This window comes from Symphodus melops (assembly GCF_947650265.1).
Source record: "Symphodus melops genome assembly, chromosome: 12".
In the NCBI taxonomy this organism is placed as follows: domain Eukaryota; kingdom Metazoa; phylum Chordata; class Actinopteri; order Labriformes; family Labridae; genus Symphodus; species Symphodus melops.
Window position 1 is genome coordinate 22,896,225 of NC_136702.1, and position 19,443 is coordinate 22,915,667.

The 19,443-nt window shown below is 44.0% G+C and overlaps 2 protein-coding genes across 2 annotated transcripts; one reads left to right on the forward strand and one right to left on the reverse strand.

Annotated features, from left to right (window-relative positions):
- Window positions 1-731: 731 nt before the first annotated feature.
- On the forward strand, window positions 732-7,395 carry cUnh2orf69 (chromosome Un C2orf69 homolog). The gene is made up of 3 exons (XM_079356779.1): window positions 732-1,407; window positions 3,465-3,703; window positions 4,543-7,395. Exons 1-3 carry the CDS (start codon window positions 1,117-1,119, stop codon window positions 5,018-5,020), a joined length of 1,008 nt encoding a protein of 335 aa, XP_079212905.1. The 5' UTR covers window positions 732-1,116; the 3' UTR covers window positions 5,021-7,395.
- On the reverse strand, window positions 7,209-18,832 carry stk17b (serine/threonine kinase 17b (apoptosis-inducing)). Its single transcript, XM_079356776.1, has 7 exons — window positions 18,210-18,832; window positions 14,268-14,480; window positions 13,120-13,258; window positions 12,260-12,386; window positions 11,707-11,755; window positions 11,293-11,472; window positions 7,209-10,528 (listed from the first exon to the last, which is right to left on the reverse strand). The coding sequence occupies exons 1-7, from the start codon at window positions 18,329-18,331 to the stop codon at window positions 10,285-10,287; spliced, it is 1,074 nt and encodes a 357-aa protein (XP_079212902.1). The 5' UTR covers window positions 18,332-18,832; the 3' UTR covers window positions 7,209-10,284.
- Window positions 18,833-19,443: the final 611 nt, after the last annotated feature.

Genomic DNA, 19,443 nt, shown 5'->3' on the forward strand with positions numbered 1-19,443 from the left:
CCAGAATGTTTCTTTATGGATGATATACAAATAAAAAAAACACAAATTGTAATTAAATCATAATTGAATAATAAAAGTATTTCAGGCTATATAGATAGGAAAATCAAGTCATAAGATAATGTTTGATTTATTCCTTGTATTGCCTCTGCAATTCTTTTCCGGCTTGTTTTATATGTTCAGAATCTAAAATTCTAATTATTTGATTTTTGCTGTACATTGTTTTGTATCTTAATATGTATTTAAATGTAGACCTTCTGAGTGTACCTTGGTATGTATTTCATCTATATCTTATCGTATTTTTGTTACAAATTCTCGACCAGCAGTTTATTTATTAAATATGTCAAACACGGAAACAATATAGTTGGCTGTTATGTTAGGCTGGTTTAAGGTATAATGTGGGTTAACATTAATTAATTATTATATTAATGGGACCTAGTGTAGTATTATATATGCTTAAAGGAACTGAAAAGAGCAAGTTATTTAGATTACATTTAGCTTAGCTTTGTACTGACCATTTCCAGTTTTATTTGTTCAAAGAGTGCACAAGTGTTTATCATTTTCACCATTTACCATATTATATTATATTATATATATATTTGGAATAATACAGACAAATATGTCTTTATTTGTATTCATTTATTTTTGCTTTGAGCTCTCATTTAAAAATCGCTATATATATATATATATATATATATATATATATATATATATATATCAAAAACGGAAGTGCACAACGAGGTACTTTTTGACGCTGTGTTAGCATCTTTGGAAAAAGAGAAACAGACATGCGCAGATAGTTCGTTCTGCTACCGTCGGTTTGTTTTTGTTAAACAGCGCCTCTTTGTGGCCAAAGACGAGAACTGGCTGAATTAAATCAGAAATGAGGAGATTTTATATTGACGCTGATAAAATATATGCCTGGCGACGGAAAGCACACAATGACCAATGATAAGTATCTCGTCTATATATCGAGCTACAGGCTCCTCTAGCTATCTGTTAGCTGCTGTTAGCACGATGCTGCTGAGCTAGCAGGAAGACAGCTGCTAGCTAGTTGACATCAGAAGTGTAAACTGCGTTTAAAAGAAAAAAACGCGTTGTCATTTTCTCGTTAAATCCATGCTGCATGCCCGAGCTGCTGCTGTGGGCTCCACTCTCTTAACTGTGGCCGAAACAATGACCTCTGTGGCAGCCACGGCATCCTCCGAGTCCCGCGGGCTGCACGCTTCAGGCAGCCGGGATGCACGCACCGGGAGCCCGCAGCAGAGGCTTCAGAGGCTGCCGGCGGTGCCCGGACACCATCCGAACCGGACGAACGACCTGCTGCTCCTCCGGCCCGACACAAACAGTGAGACCGCTGAGGAGAAGAGAAACAACCAGCATGTGGTGTTCTTCCACGGAGACATTCAGGTCAGTGTGATGGAGGCTCTGGATTCGGACTCTTTGGGGGTTTTAAGAAGATCTGGGACTTCATTAATGGAGGTGTCAGCGGTCCTTACAATACTAGGTTTATATATATATATATATTGTAGTTGTAAATCCAGTCATTGACACTTTAAAACCATAATCAAAACTCTTTGGTTTTTTTATTAATGGGGACACAAAAATCCACCTTTAAAAGTGTTTTTGAACATTTATTCGAGTCACCTGAGTGTCTCCCGAGCCACAGAAGCCACCCATCTAATTCTTTGTTTGTGGTCTGCATAAGTCTGACAACACAGAGAGAAATGCTCCGTTTTAAATGTGCTCTCCTTGTGATGTCACAGTGGGATTCTCTTAAACCCTTCACATGGACTCCCACCTCCAGCCTAGAGTAACACTTTTGTGCACTTTTTACAGAGGAGTCATGTCTAAACTCAGGTGGTCTCATTGCATTTAAAGAGACAGGCACCAAAACGGAGCGTTCAGAGAGAGCTGGTTTCTACGGGGTCACAAACCTCTTCTGCTGCTTGATTCATGTTATATGTTGACCAAAGCACAGATCATTCATTTAGAGCACAGGGCGACTGTTTGTAAAGGTGGAGAAGGGGGATAGTGTGTCCTCTTTAAAGGTGAAAATGTAGAGAAGCCCTAAACAGACATGTAATAATATCTGCAGAGGAGGAAGAAGCTCAAGGTTCCAGTTGAGCTTTGATTTGGACTGATCATTGGAACGGGTTAAAGTTCATTTTGATTAGGTAAAAAGACATTTATCATTTGAGAGCATATTTAAAACCAAGCACTGATAACCTTGACACTGATTAAATGATGCTTACTCACATGAGTGACATCGAGGGGAACGCTCGTAAAATGTTTCTAAAGGTTATAAACCGCATGTGACACCTCGTGGGTGTCCATAAAGCCCCTCCCCCCCTCGCTGCCCAGCGTCACGCCAAACACAACCTGTGGACGTGTCTCTCTTTAAGTGCTGCAGATTGTAATGACAGATTATACAGAGCTGTCTCAGATTATTATTTTAAACAGGCATTAAGGACGCTTCCTCTTCAAGTATAAAAAAGTGCATAAACAGAGGAGACGAGACATTTCTTATCTGACCTCATTTATTAAACAGTTTCTATGTCCGATCCATCTCTTTCTTTGTCCTGCTCTGAAATTCATTCGGCAACTTTCCAAGCAAGTGTTGATATTCCCACAGGCTGCAGCGGTCGTTGGTATGCACAGGAGGCTGTCACGCTCATGTCTCCACGTAAAGGAAGAGAAGGAGGTCATTGTGCTGAAGACCACACAGCCCGACAGCACGCTGAGAAGATGCTGCTGATGGAACTAATTCATTGTGTCACAGACGGACTGACGGCTGTGATTAAAGCGTTTAACTCTGCCCGGGCTGCCTCTCCTCCTTTAACCCAGCTGGAGATGTTTATGCTGAAACTGTAGACTGAACACAGGACAGGGACACAAGCGCTTTGTTTCAGAAGCGGACGCTGATTAGAAGTGCATCAGCAGGGGGCGACTCACACGGCGGCGAAAGAAGTCAGACTGTGGAGAAGTGTTTTTATTTTTCAAAACTGTGTGAACAGGTGATCTCAGGGGTTTACAGCGCATGAAGCGGCGCCGGCCCTTTAAGACGCCTCGAAGGTTTCATATCTGCAAACATAAACTGCTAACCTCTGCAGCCCGAGCTGAACATTTAAAGTGATACACATTTCCAGTCTCCATAGTTACAATGGCGCAGCGCTTCATCTCTCCTCCCGCCTGCTCATTTCTGACAGGTGCACAGCTCGATGCACACGAAGGAACGTGGTATAATCTGTGTGTGTGTGTGTGTGTGTGTGTGTGTGTGTGTGTGTGTGTGTGTGTGTGTGTGTGTGTGTGTGTGTGTGTGTGTGTGTGTGTGTGTGTGTGTGTGTGTGTGTGTGTGTGTGTGTGTGTGTGTGTGTGTGTGTGTGTGTGTGTGTGTGTGTGTGTGTGTGTGTGTGTGTGTGTGTGTGTGTGTGTGTGTGTGTGTGTGTGTGTGTGTGTGTGTGTAGAACTTTCAGGAGGACATGGCCCTGCAGCCTGAGGGATCTCAGTGGCTCCGCTGGAGTCTGGAGCAGGTCGCTCTCACGTTGGGCCGACGCTTCCCGGGGCGCCACGTGTGGGTGGTCAGAGCCTCCAACATGTACCTGCACAAGTTCAGCTGCTACCACAACTTTGTGGAGAGCAACATGTTCGGAGCGCCGGAGCACTCGGCTTCCTCCACCGACTGTGGAGCCTTTCTCCACCTCAGGTTGGACCCTTCGCTCTCTTTCTTCTCCGCTCATTAAAGAGATGACATGTCGTCTGTTTGTCTCCTACTACTCACACATCCAGTAGATGACCACTCATTTGTTCTGTTTTGAGCTCAGGCAGCTCCTGGGGGAAACATCGCGCTCCTTCGCAGCTATTTGGTCGATCAGGAAGCAAACTTTTTTTTTTTTAATTATTATTGGAGAAATTTAGCTGAGGTCTGCTAAAACACAGGAGAGCTACAGGGGGAACTTAAGAGTCACCGGGGCATCTTACACACATCAATAGATAATAACAGATTCATATATTTTTAAATAAGTGCCGTAAACTCAGAGAATCCAAAAGAAGGATGAGAAGTAGAAAAGGAGGAGGAGGAGGAGGGTCGGCCTGACAGAAACATCTTCACGACTCAGGGAGAAAAGTCAGCAAGTGAAGACAGAGTCAGGAGAGAGAGAGACACAGGAGCTCTGAAAACAAAGATAAACACTGTGTGTGTTTAAAAGATGGAACCACTTACAGGCTGTTCAACACAGACACACCAAGTCCTGAACCTGGACTGCAGAAAAACTCAGGCCTCCTACTTAGACGTTTAAAAAAACAATGTTTGGACCTTTTTATGCTTTAATAAAAATAAATCTGTCGTCGTTTAAACTAAATCAGTACGACATCCAGACATGACACGACCGCTGACTTCCACCCATCACAAGTATCGTCTTATTTCTTTGAGCAGCTGATGTTTAATCAGAAGTGTCTGTGAGCGTCTCTGCTTCACATCTTCATGTCAGTGTTTTTATTTGAGCACTCATTAAATCCAGTAAACTGTCTCTTCTTCCCCCTCAGGGACCTGCTGAGCCACGGCATGGAGCGAGCCGACCTCCCACACCGCCTGCAGCCACAAGGAGGCGCCGACAGCATCCCCTCAGGCTTCTCCCTGGCCCTGGTGGGCTTCAGCAAAGGCTGCGTGGTTCTGAACCAGATGGTGTACGAGCTGCCGGGGGCCAGAACCGACCCCCGGTTGTCCCACTTTATCAAAGGGATCACAGAGATGTTCTGGCTGGACGGGGGGCACCCGGGGGGCAGCGAGACCTGGGTGACTGATAAGCAGGTTCTGAAGGAGCTGGCGTCCAGCGGCGTGTCGATCCACGCCCACGTGACACCGTACGAGGTGTGTGACCCCATGAGGGCCTGGGTGGGCCGCGAGTACACGCTCTTCATTAAGACCCTGGAGGAGTTCGGGGCGTGTCACAGTAAGAAGCTGCACTTTGAGGACGAGCCCCCCTCCATCCAGAACCATTTCAGGGTCATCCAGGAGTTCTGAGCGGTTAGCTTCTCTGAGCGCTTCAGAGGATTGATGACAGCTCTCTCCTCGTCTCTCTGATTTAAGGGCTCAGAGTTTGACAGACGCTGCTTTCTTTTACGCTCTTAGACGACACACACTCGAACCCAGCTTCAGTGATTCCCTGTTAACGTGCTGCATCCTGAAAGTAACCCGGCTTAGCCCGCCCGCCGCTAACGCAGCGGTTCTGATGTGAGGACGCATCTTTTCATTTCATCCGTCATAAGACGGCAAGTTCTTAAAATCAAATGCACTCCAAAACACTGCGTTCGATACGTCGATAAAAACACTGCACGTTTAAAAATGATATTCTCCGTTATTTTAGTGAACGACAGTTTAAACACGTATATTTCATGAGTCAGGCGCTAAGAAAGAAGAACGACCCGGTAAAAATCACTAACTAACTTCCCCTCTCTCTCTATATTGCATAAATACGTTGGCAACTATTTCAGGTTGTCGACATTTTTGTGCAATTTAGACGACGTGTCGAAGTTTGCTGGTGATTTCTGATGACTGGGACTTTTCTTTCTGTTGCCATGGTAACAAGACAATACAGACAAGGTTCTGTATTGATCTGAACCAGACTCACATGGAAGTGAATCTGGCACCATGACAGCCCCACTCCAAAGTCTTAGACCACATTTCCCAGAATGCCTTACAAACTGGGGTTATAGTGACAGCTTTCTAAAGAGGTGTACTGGGTACAAATAATGTACCCAGTACAGAACGATCTCAAACCTGGGGTAGGACCAAAGGGGGGGGGGGGGGGGGACTCTGGGATCGTGTCCGTTGGGATTCTGCAGGTTTGAAAACGCCCTTCCTGTTTCCTTTCTTTAAATTTTCTCTTTTTGATCCAGACTGAAATTTTGTGCCGAGCTGTTGGTTCATGTTGTTTCAGGTCTTTGTGCCTCTGAGGGAATCTGCTAACATGTAGCATGAATCTGCTAACATGTAGCATGAATCTGCTAACATGTAGCATGTTGATGTTTGTCTAACTGTGGTTTGAAACGTCTCCTCAGTCCTGGAGCTGCTTTAAGACGGCTGAATGTGTGACCTCCTCAGAAGAGACTCTTTGATTGTATTTAAAGTCGTTTCTTTACACGGATCAGAAGTAGAGCGTGCGTTTCCCTCACTTTGACCCTGAAGTACACGCTCTCTCAAACACGTGTTGATTCAAACGCTGCACTCTGGAAGAGAAGCAAATCAGGCACCTCCAAATGTTTTTCTTTTTATCCACCACCTAAAGATTCAACTGTCCGAGTAACAAACTGAAAACATACAAATTAAATGTTCCAAAAAACTTTCAAACAAATTAATTCACCAACACACTTTGGATAAAATATATATATCTTTTCATTCCCCCTAAAAGGGTAATTAGTGTTTGAACACTTTCCTAATTGTAACACATTTCCACGCTGACAGACGTTAAACTCTTTAAACTGGGTTTGTAAAAGTCTGCGTCCTTGGCGTTCGTGTGCCCGGCGTGTTTGTGACCCTTCAGAGCTTCTTTGCACGACGCTGACGGCGTCTCTGCTGAATGTAACTTCTGATCATTCCGTTGCGTGCCCGACCCTCCGACTCCTTTAAAGCCTGAAGGTCTGGGAGGAGTCCTGACAACGTGCACTACTGTTTACATCGTCATGGTGACGATTTGTTCTGTACATGCAGGACAGGCGTGTGAGAGGCGGGGCTTCTGGTACCGTGACATTTGAAAAGGTAAAAAGAAGTTCAGCATGTGGCCTCAAACGTCCTCCTGACGTTCTCTGAATGTGCTCGTTTTCAGTTTCTACTCGGTCTGATTTAAAACTACAAACAGCCGGAACAGAAATGAATCTCATTTTACCCCGCAGGACACACTAATTACCGGTGGACTGCCTACTCTGTTAGTTAGATTGTGTTTCATAATGTGGTTGATTCAGAGCTGACAGAATACACAAACAGAAACACACGCCTGAGGCAGCGAGGAGAAATGACTGTTTCTGCAGCTTTGAAGATTTGTTGAGACTAAAGAATATGACCTTAGCCGAAGACGTGTGGTAATTATCAGACATTTTATCCACCAGTCATTGGAGTTATCACACCCTAAAATGTGTCCAATAAGAGTGCAGAATGACACAGCAGTGTGGAGGAAGGAGAAAATGGAGAACAAGAAGAGGACATGAAACACTCCTTGAGATATTTCTACAACCTTTAATGAGCTTTTCTCAGTTTGCTTTGTGATGCTTATATATATATATTAGCCTGCAGTTGATCAGAATACGATAAGTCTTTTTAAGTCATTTCAGATGCAATCAAAACGCTCATACATTAAAAAATATATATAAAATGCAAAATAAACAAACATCTCTTGAAACATGTATTGGCTTGTGCTTGTGTCCACTCTGATCTACAGTTTCAGAACAAACAGGAATGTTAGCGGCTGCTTCTCGAGGACGCCCGAGTGTCCGACAAAGAGCAGCCGAACACACACACACACACACACAGAGAGAGAGAGAGTGACGAGCTGCTGAAAACAACAGCACAATAGCTGTACAAAATAAACAAAATTGACACCACAGCATAAGTCATGTTGAAGTGACGCAGGCGGACAATGCCAGCACTTTGTCCCCGATCCTCGGTGCCTTTCGTCACCCTGCAGAGTGAGATCCCTGACATCGCTGCGCTGCTAAACAAGTCCGTCTTCTACTGAGCCCAAGTCACCTCTTGTTTCTACAGCAACAGGAAACAATGTGCACTTCCTGCATCAAGCTGCACGACTACAGTCTGGACTTAAGATGATTTAAACAGAAGACCGGCTGAAAATAAATAAGATGAAATCAGTTTCAAGCTTATTTTGTTGCACAGCAGCTGAAGAGATAAAGAACTCTTCTTCCTCTGAGATGAGCAGCGTGGCGTTCCAGTTTTGAAGGATGACAGCATACGGATGAGAGCATGGCCGTGGCTGGAGACGCCCGGCTCCCACACAAAGGCCGTTGTCCCAGCCGGTGACAACAAGGAACACACAGTGTGGTGTGTGGCTGTGCTCGGCCCCTCGGAGCGCACAGAGGAACGTCTGACTGGAGAGCAATCAGAGATGCTCGCGCTGCTTTTTAGTAGAGATGAGATGGGTTGTTTTTTTTTTTTGATAAAATCCTGTGACTGATGAGCACCTCACACGTCACGCTTCGTCTCTTTCTTCAACGACAACCTTCCTACTTCCTCGTCCGCCTGAAAGCCTTTCATGGCAACATATCTTTACAGCCAACACACCAACTCCAAGAGGAAGGACAGCACGTCGACAGCAGGGTCCGTTTGGAGAAACATTTGGGGGTTTAAATGACAAACGCACACTGAAGAATATGAAACTGTTCCAAACAGCAGCAACAGACAGGAAGTGCTGCAACTTTTAACACTGACTCAGATTATTATCACGTCTATTTAACAGAGAGGTATTTCGCACGTTTTGAAGAGTAAGATAACAGCTCTCCAGTCACAGTACAGCCTGGACGAGCAGTCTGCTGGTTTCAAGGATACAAGAACACGCTCTCTCTTTACATTGACTTCAGGTCTGAGACAGAAACACACTCTTGGAGTTTGTTGGATTCGTCTCATTCTGCTTCCTGGTTTATTTTCTGAGTCGTGGCTGCTGCTGCTGGAACAATGACACACCTTCTGAACCCCCGAAATCTGTCAAAACAAACCCCGACTAGACGAAATACAGAATCCTCCTCTCAAAGGATTAGTCTGACATTTTGAGGAAATATGTATTCACATATTTAAAACAAATGTTCAACTATTCCTCTGAACACTTCCTCTGAACACATCCTGAACTCCATCATGTTCTTCCTCCTTCTTAAATCCATCTGACTCATCGTCCATTTCCACATTTTGCCTTCCCTACCTCCCAGAGAGACGCCGAACATCCTTTCAGTGGTTTGTTTAATGATTACTGAAGTCACGACCACGAAGCTCGCTTTCTACTTTTTAAATAACAGCATGATCATCCTCCACCACAGCATTATTTACACATATAAAGTACAAGTCCAGCACATAAATAATAACAGGCCAACAAGAACACAGAGAGAGGTGGACACTAACTAACAGACTTTCCTTTCTTCGTGCGTGCTCGTGAACTAAGTGCTTGAGTTCTCTGACCGCTCCTCACCGAGGGGAACTTGGAGGAAATCCTTTGAGCACAGGCGGGTGTGGCGTGTGAAACACTGAGTGAGTCACGGGTTTGTTTGAGACATTACAGTTTGAAGTTTTTGTGACACTATGGAGGGACACATGACTCCCACAAAACCCTTCATGTTAAAGGGTTATTCCGGGATTTTCAAAGCCAGGACCCCTTTTTTAAATCTTTAAATAGTCAAAGGGACAAACGTAGAAATGAGGTGACTAATAACACAGATCACAGGATGGAGGGGGGACTTCTGTGTTATTATAGGATATTCAAATATTGTGTTGACTCAGAATTAACCATGAATTAAACCAGAGGGACTTCACAGCACAAACACAGGCAGGGTATGTGTGGAGGTTTTTGCTCTGCTGAGTCATTCTGAGGACATCTGGATAAAAAAAAAAGCAGGGCCTGGCTTTGAAAAGAAAGACTTCATCACATTACTCTGAGCATGTTGAATAACCTGGATCCCAGCTGTTGAGCAGGGCTCAGGTAAACTCCTCACGCTGCTGCACACACGGAGAACGTGAAAAAGGAATGTAATACTCTGGCTTCAGCCGTGCTGCAGGTCGATCAGGTCTCTGCGAGGAGGCAGCAGTCATGTGAAGCTGCCGTCCCTCGTTCTCTTTAACATGCAAATGAGGACACTATCACACTTCCTCATTGCAGTGGCACTTATCTCTTCACCCCTCCACGCTGATCACAGCGAGCCGAGCTGCTGACTGAGACGTTAAGGCAGAGTGTGAACAAGTTAGGAAAGAGTTAAAAACACACAAGAGAAGTATTGCATAGATTTCTCTAGAATCACTCAACACAAGCTTTGATCAGTACGACTGAACACACAGAGGGAGAAACAATGAAAGGTATTAAACACTTGAGGTTACACACGCTGCATTAGCTGAGATGTGCTCTTTAACAGCCACAGGTCTCAATATTTAGCGGGTTATCTTTGGTCTGAGTGGTCCGTGTGGGATACAGTGAGGAAGTACTTCTGAGTGTTGGGCGGCTGGTTTTCTGGAAGCTTAAAACTATTTAAAAGCTCAGCGGGATCTTACGCTTCATTTCTTCCCCTCCTTGTTGGAATTTTTCAAAAGTCACCGTCTCCAGCGGCGGGCGTCTCCTCGTCAAAGCGAAACCTTTTTGCGTGAGAGTGGGGCGACTCCAGGAAGTTCTCCTTGTCTTCGGGGTCTTCGGGCGGGGCGGCCCACTTTGTGCCGCAGCTTCTCTCCCTCACAGACCGGGTGGCGGTGGCGGCGGCGGGCTCGGGGCTCACACAGAACTGCTGCCACAGCCAGGGGTGGCTCATACACTCTGCAGCGCTGGGCCGGTCCCTGCCATCAACACACAGAGAGACGTCATGTTTAACACCATTCAGGTGAGCATCCACAGAATCTGTGCAGTGGAAGATTAACACTTTGATTTATTATCTACAGGGTGGAAGAAGTCCAGTATCACTGAATGTGACCTACTTTATTCATCCTTCAGGTTTGACACACACTGAGCTCCTGCAGATCTTTGACTCCACATAGTTGGATTTGATGCTGTTAATCATTTGCTGTATAAATAAACATGGACTGATTGATAATTAAAGGGCTTTTGTGTCAGTGTAAATGTATAAACCTGCATATCCATTTACTCGCGTGTGAGCCTTTGTGTGTGTGTGTGTGTGTGTGTGTGTGTGTGTGTGTGTGTGCACGCACATGTAGCTGTGTGTGTGTGTGTTCCTTTATTAATGTGACGTATTTTCCTTTCATGGTTTTTTAGCTGCAGATGTTTCATGTAAAAAACCACTTTAAATAAAATGTTTGAAAAAAGGGGAAAAACAAGAAGAGAGGACTCGACAAAGAGATGTTTTATCCGAGCATTAACACTTTTAGAAATGACGTTCTCAGGACAGCGATGTGTTGACTGTTTGTTCTGATCTGAGTGAATTCTTCACGCCGGGCAGAACTGATCTGAAATGAAACGTTACGTGATGCTCGGGTTATGTCGAGGAGAAGAATCTCTCGGCCCTTCGTTGACAGCTCGGTGAAAACCTTCCATGTGGGTGTGATCTGTTCTCTGCCCGGGGGCAGCGTGTCCTGTCTTTACTCACTCTGGGGATTTGACCAGCAGCTTACGGATGAAGTCCACGGCCAGCTCCGACACCTTGGAGAAGGCCTCGCAGCTGTAGTCCACGCTGACCTGGGACACGTTCAGATACGTCTGCTGCTTGTCGTCCCCGACGAACGGAGACTCACCCGTCACCAGCATGTAGGCGATGACACCCACACTCCTGTGGGTGGGGGGGTGGTGTTAAGAACAAACCCTGTCATTTTCAGAACTCTTGAAAACAGAACCAAGAAAACAACGAGCTGAACTGTAAACAGCTATTAGCCTGTGCACCGCTCCTCTGTGGTTTGTGGCTTTACACAACAAAAGATCACCTCAACTTTCATTTACAAAAGAACTCTAGTGTCTGTGTTTCACACTCAAACACCATTACGTCGTTCGGTCAGAACGGACTCACCACAGGTCGGTGGCTGTGGTGATGGGCTCGTAGTTCAGGATCTCTGGAGCTGAAAGGAGGAAGCAGAGTTCAGATTCAAAGTGTTTTTCACAGCTTCGTGTTCAGATGAATCCATCCAAGTGATCTAACGACTTGTCTTCATGAAGATTACAGCAGCTACGACGACTCAGAGACTGAGCAGAAGGATTTTAGGGCTTCATTTATCCCATCACTTCTGGATCCATAGATATCCATTTCTCCTTTATGGAGTTTTGCGTTTACTTTAGTCTCTTATTGATGAACACAAACTGAGCAGCTTTAACTATTGGAGCTGTTCAGGCTTCTGTCTCTGACTGTGAGGACATGCATGCTAATGTTAACAGCCTGTTATGCTGAGGATGTCTTATTAACAGATAATCGGAGGGACTTTTCCTCTCTCAACTTCAAAGACATTTCACGAGCGTCACGGCTTCTTGAGGATTTTTCTGACTGCTTCAAACTTTGATGTGCTTCTCCTGCTGACGTCCTGTCAGACGTTTTGCTTTCAAAGCGGGTTTCATGAGCATCACCTTACCCACATACTCAGGCGTGCCAAGAATCTCCCGGAGCTCTCCGACCGCGCCCAGTCTGCGTGCCAGGCCAAAGTCCACGATCTTTATGTCTCCTGGAGGGGACAGGCTGGTCAGGAGAATGTTCTGCGGCTGAAACATGAAGAGAGAGTCATGAAGAGCAGGACTGGAAAGATAAAACAGACTTTGAACCTGAGCTCAAAACCAATGAAATCATCGGTTTCTCAGCCTGTTCTCAATAACATGTTTGCACTGCAGCAGTCAGCTGTTTACCTTTGATTTGTTCAAGTGCTGAAAATATATCGACTAACAGCTCTGTTATTGAATGATTGCATCATTCTCCAGGAGAACAGTGAAGATGTTGCAGGGATTCAGACCTGAGCTCTGATATAAACAGAAGAGTAGAGATACTGTTTGCAGACTGATCTGCTCACGTTCATGTGAAAAGCTTTAAAAACTAAAACTATGTCTTTCTAGATGATTCTCTCTTAATAGGTCATGGTGGCGTGGACGCTCTGCAGACTGTGTACGTAGCAGTTTAAAACAGTATGTTGAGCTTTCACACTTAGTCCTGGGCCATGGGTTCAGTTACCTCCTAGAATCCTGGTTCTGGGTCTAAGTGGGTCATAAAAACAGGAAACTGGGGTTTGGAGGTGACCACTGTTCTAAAAAAAGGGAATACACCAGCGAGCACTTAGAGGGGAAGTTCGTGGTGAAGGGAGTCAACATGTAAAAATAGCTTCCCTTGTCTCCAGCTACATTCATGCATATCGCGCATGAATGCAATTCTATGTGCAATTCTATGTGTGCGTGTGTGCATGTGTGTGTGTAATGCGTGCGTGTGTGTGTGTTTGCATGTGCAGACCTTCAGGTCTAAGTGCACCAGGCTGCTCTGGTGGAGGTAGTGGACTCCCTCCAGTGTTTGTCTGATCAGTCGGGTGATCTGGGCCTCAGGCAGCAGCTCCTCAGAAACACAGTGGTCAAATATTTCTCCACCTGCAGCACTGAACAAAGACACACACACACACACACACACACACTTATAAGTGAGCATCTTATACATGTTTGGATAATGAGTACAGTGAGAGTGGGTGCACTTTAAAAAGGAGAGACAGTCGTGTGCATGAATTGACATGCGGCCTGATTGTGTGACTGGCCAACCCACAGTCAGACGATCGCTGACTTGAGGCCGACGTGTTTCAGCAAACCGTCGTTGAGCAAGAAGCCTCCTCCCTGCTTACTCACAGTTCAGAGCGCGTTCGCCGAAGTTGACTCAAAGGTACAAAAAACTGGCAGTGAGCCCGGGGCAGTACGTTTCAGGTTATTCAACTTCCTAACGGGGTAGCTGTGTGTTCGTCGAGGCAGTCTTGGATCAACAACGTGAATTGTTAAAGCTGCCTTTGCTCCAGAGAAAGGATTATAGTGTCTACAGGTGTGGTAAGAAAATCACTGCGAGGCTCTTAAGGACAACAACAGAGTTTTCTTTCCTTGATCTCAACATCTAGTTTCTGTCTGGATGGTAAGAGAGAAACAAGATGAATGATAAGACGAAGAAAGACGAAGAGTGTTTGTGTTGAGCTCAATCACAGCTGCACTTTTATCAGACACATTTGATCATTTGGCTGGAATGGCCCTTTAAAGTCTTCAGACAAATCCTGATCAATGTTTCGGGAAGAATGTGAGTTACATAAAAAGTGTTCCGGCTCTTAACTCTTAAGATTGGACTAAACAGGACTTTGGCCTTTAACCCTTTAAACTCCATTACACAAGGTGTTTTCACAGATAACATCTCGATAATGAAGGGAGGGTTGTCCCGAGCTGGCTCTTCACGTATGCTCCTCCTCAGTACATTTTAAAAGTGACAAACGTGACGACATCATCAGTGGACTAAGGAGGGGGAGGGAAGCGTTTGTGTTTTTGCTGATAAATGAAGGAGGCCAAAGCTGTTATAAATGTAATTTTAGACCAATGTTCAGTCAGTGATGGAGATGTAGTATGTAGAAAGATACTCACAATTCAAGCACTAAGACGATGTCATGATCCGTCTCATAGGCAGCGTGCAGGTTGACCACTCGGGCGTTGTTGCGGGCCGTCTCCAGGACGGCCATCTCATGAACGACTTCAGCCCGACAGTCACGGCCTCGCCTCCTCTTCCGCAGGAACTTAGCGGCAAACACCTTCCCCGTGGCCTTCTCCATGCAGCGCTTGACCACGGCGAACTTCCCCCTGTGGAGCACAACGAGCACGATGAAGGTGACAGGCAGCAACACGTTTTTCTGAAGACGTTCCATCAGCACCGTTCTAAACAACGTCAGCAGCTGTGTGTCATCAGCACATTCTGACATCGCTTGATGTCAGAGAGGTTTTGATCATGGAGTGAAGTGTTCATGTTAACCAAGACTGGATCTGGAGGATGCATTTTAATGTAATGATCCAACACAGGAAAAATACCAAAGTCCTGTAAACACTGATGTTCACGTTCATCTCCTGAGACACAGCAGTGGAAAAACACCAACAACAGGTGAGCCAGTAAAACTTCATCACGTTATGATTAACTCTCAGTTTGGCATTCAGCGGACGGTTCAAGGAAACTCAAGAGCTGCAGCGCCTGAAATAAGTGCATGACTAAATGAAGAGTGGCGTGAATGTTACAGTCCCTGAAGGAGTCCTCTGACAGAATGGAACAACAGTCTGAAGATGTTCTGCTCGTCACAGCGGTCCACTTTGGGACGAACATTGTGTAAAATAACAAGCAGCTCCTTATCACACTGAATGAGTGATTGAAGAGAGCAGGTAATGATAGTATTACACCTAATGGACTCATCAACTTTACAGTCTTCAAAGTAACACTTAGGCTGTTTGGTATTTGGTTACGCCCTCTTTAACTGCTGATTGTTTGGATGTACTTTCCAAGTTATTTTCATGACAAAGTGCCATCACTGCCTCAACGGACATCTTGAACTGGTTTTTTTTTATGGTCTGAATTAATCTCCTCGTGTTCATTCACAATCACTGTCCCCAACTGATAAATACATTCAGGAATAAAAAGAGCGTGCTGCTCCTGTCAGGAACGCAGGACAACAGACGCACGGAGAAAACCCGACATCTGAAGGTGTACGGCAGATTGTCATGTGAACAAACAGATGACAGAAGATCCATGCAGGAGAGCATGTTCTCTGTTAGTGCACTTGAACTGTTTAGAGAGAGAGAGAGAGAGCGAGAGAGAGAGAGCGAGAGAGCGAGAGTCTTCATCATCAGCCAAAACAGAAACTGTCCATCACAAAACTGAAAGAATTACCCAGCAGCCACCAGTTGACTGTGTGCTGTAACAGACCCTACGATCAGCTGAACTCCAGTCTTTATCATAATACTTATATGAATATTATGATATTATTATGATATGGAGCCTGATCGATGCATCAGCCTGCTGAAAACATCAGCTGACTCTCGGTGTCGGCTCATTTTATCGTAGAGATACGACGAGTTTCACTGTACCACACCAGCATTTCTACTTCACCAGCAGAGGGCGCTGTATAGGTGACAACAAGCATCATGGCCAGAGTGTCAGGCGATGATGTACACGTACTGTACGTACACGGTTACTTTCCACTCCAGTGTTTGATCAACTTCTGCATTTGAGGGATCAACACAGTAAATGTGAAAATCGAAGCCAAGATGTATATGCACACACACACATACATACATACACACCTTTGACAATGAAAAGGATTGTAAATGTTTGATTCAAGAAAAACAACTGAAGGTCTGATCAACAAAAAAAGACTCTTAGTTACAGAATAAAACGATGGGAGCCACATGCGTCTCAGTTAAAGGTCTTCTTCAAAAATGAGAGTTAAAGTGTGGGAATTACTAAACATTCCTTTAAAGGTCAGAAGCAGAAGTACAATCAGCGGTTTCATGTTCTTGAAAATATTGCACCTTCAAAGCTTCCTGTTTTGACCAATCACACAGACGTGAACAGAAGCGCTCTGTGCCACTTCTTCTTTCTAAAGTCACATTTCCACATGTGCTGGTTTCCTTCCTCCTGAGCCGCGTGCAGAGCCGTACAGTACACACTGTTTCATGACACATCACTTCGAACACGCCACCACCACCACCACCACCATCATCATCATCATCATCCACCATCAGCTGTTGCCATGGCTCCAAACACAGTGAGACACTGCGAGCCTCGTGTATTTACAGTAAAGCTCACAGTCCAGAGTCCAAGTGCACTTCACCTTTTTATGAATACTTGTTTGGGGTTTTTTCCTGAGTACAAACAGAGAACAGTGAAACTGTCTGCATTCAGAGGATTTTGGTCTTTTTCACTCTTAAATCTTTGATGATAAATTAATATATTTTGGCTCACAGTCAGCCTGCGGATGGAACAGATCACAACTGACCAACACTAGAAATCATCTCACAGACCTTTGAGTTCTTTCCTTCAGAGACGCTGACTGGTCTTTTTATGAAACAACAATGTTTGTGTTGCTTCAGCTGTCACAGACTTTTAGTTTAAAAAAAACCAAACATGTCTGTTATATGTGACTGATAATATTCATACATCTTTGTGTAAGCATGGATGCATCTATGTGCACTTACAACTGAACATTTATTGATACTGATGTTTGTAGTAACTGTTTACAGTCAGACTCCCACAATGCCAACATCTTCTCTCATGATGAACCATGAACAGAGCAGAACAGGTGACCTCTGCTGCCCAATAAAGCCCCTCAGTTCAGTGTTTGAGAGTCCAGCATTAAGTAGATCAGACACAACAGATAAACATGGGCTTCACATCGCTCCATGCTGCACGACTCACTGATCAGGGATGAAATCTGCAGCTGAAAGCCACGCAGCCTCCTCATTGATAAAAATGTATAAAGAGCAGTTTGTCTGGGGCCGATTCAGTCCTGTGTGTTTCTGTTTGTAATGCTGAAAGGTGTCACAAGTTTGTTAAATTTAAAACTCAACATGTTTGTCCAGCACTATAAAAAGGGTTCGGACAGTTTGTTGCACGTTCACTCTCCTGTTGATATCTGGAGTTAAAATGTGACCAAGTGTGCTCACACCATTTAGTTTCATGAGGTTGTTTTATTCAGCACCTTAAGGGCACGAGTGTTTGAGAAACTTTATTGCATAATGCTCCTTTATTGAATATGATGATGAAAGGAGAGTATGAGTCACTGTCAGGATCTTTGCTCTTTCATTAATCGTCTCTCAGGCAGGCTTTTCTGCAGTTAAGAACTCTCTTTACTTTCCTGTTTGATTATGATTTCAATGTAGATTCATATGTGATATTCTGGGATAAAAATTAAAAACTAGAATTTAAAGAACACACATTTTCTTAGAAAGAATAATATAGAGGACAATGAAAAACTGTACAGTGCTGAAACTTTTTACAAATGATAAAACTTCAGCCCATGTAAACCCCGTTTAGTTTGGTTTTAAACACAAATACAAAGTGAAGGGAGAGGAAAATACTCCAATGTAAGGTTTTACTTCAATATACAGAAGACAACATGAGAAATAAATAGAGAAAGGAGGGATTGTAGTTTTTCATTTTTCACTTTGAGTATAAAGTTAAAAGTTAATTTCTGACATTTCTACTTTTGATCTAGAAATTTTGACTTTATTCTGAAACTAGATTTCCACTTTCTTCTTCACATTTGCACTTCTTTCCACAATACTTCAACTTTGTTTGTAAAAGTAGTTTTTTTTCCACTTTATTTTTTAAATTTCAACATTTTTCAGGTTTCATCCATCAACATTTCCTAAACCTTTATTTATCAAGTTAAGACATAAATAAAGCTTCAGACATGTATCTAATCTGTGCAGTTAAATACTGAGTAATATGTTTATTTATGCATAAAGTTGTTTAAGATACACACAATAACAACATACACAAGTCTATTCTATCATTTAAAAAGATATTTTCCTGTGTGGACTCACCTCCCGAGCTCTCCGGTGATCTCATACACACTCTCCAGTGGCTCCGTGCTGATCGGGGTCTGTGTTTCTCCGAGGAGTCCCGCAGAAAGCCCGCTGCGACTGTCCAGCCTCCTCCGAGACATTTTCCTCTCACTCGGCTGTCTGTCCTCCTGCTACCCGGCGGGCTCCCCGGCTGGATGCCGGACGGAAAGCGACTGAAGTAAAAAGAAAGAGTTGAGAGGAAAAACTACCCTAATTGTCTAGCTAACATTAAATGCTCCCAGGTTGACATGAGCTACATGTTAGTGGTCGCTGCGCCGGTTATCATTCTCACGTCTCCTCAGTCTCCGGTTAGCTCGAGCGTGGCTAGCTGAGTTAGCTCAACGGTCGCTCACTAACTCAGCTCGACGGTCAATGACGCGTTAAAGTGAGTTTAACCGATTTACCGTTGCTCCTACAAAGACGCGTTTCCTAGTCCTCAAACAAAAAACTAAACCTAACGGGGATCTCAGTGGAGAAATTATCCAAACTGCAGCTTCGGGCGACCAAGAAATATCTCTACAACTTTATCTCGGTACTTTTCGATCATTTTTACATCCTTCTGTTTGACACTTTCTGGACACGTCACTCTCTGGCGCATGCGCACCACGGTCGTGTTTGGAAAAAAAAGGGAGGGCCGTGAGAGGTTGAATACATACAAACCAGACAGTTTTAATAGGACGTGTTATCGTTTTAAACATAAATAAATGACATTTATAAAAATAAATTATACAATAAATAAATGAAATGTATTTATTGTTTTGAGTGGAAAAGACTTCTCTATGTTTATATGGATGTACAGCTGATATTTCCACTTGTTCACATGCTCTGCCTGCCTGAGTCTAATGATGACTTAATAAATAATCAGCTTCATTGGCCAGGTAGGCTTACAGACAAGAGATTTGACTTTAAGAAACTGTGCTCTCTATGTACAAAAGTACAATGTTAAATATCAACAAGAAACCCATGAGCAAAGACTAATATGTACAAGACTAATGAGACAACAATGCTGTGGCGAGCAGCAGAACAGAATTCAAGTTAAAATGGCTTTCATTTAATCAAAAAGATGCATAAATTTAAGGCAAAGCATCTTTACATGCCATACACACCAGTTGTAAGTTTTTGTAAACTTTTTTTTTCAGATTATAGTATTTATTTATTGTGATTGTCTTTCTGATTCCTTTGAAGTTAAGTCTACCGTCTGCTGTGTTTTTGT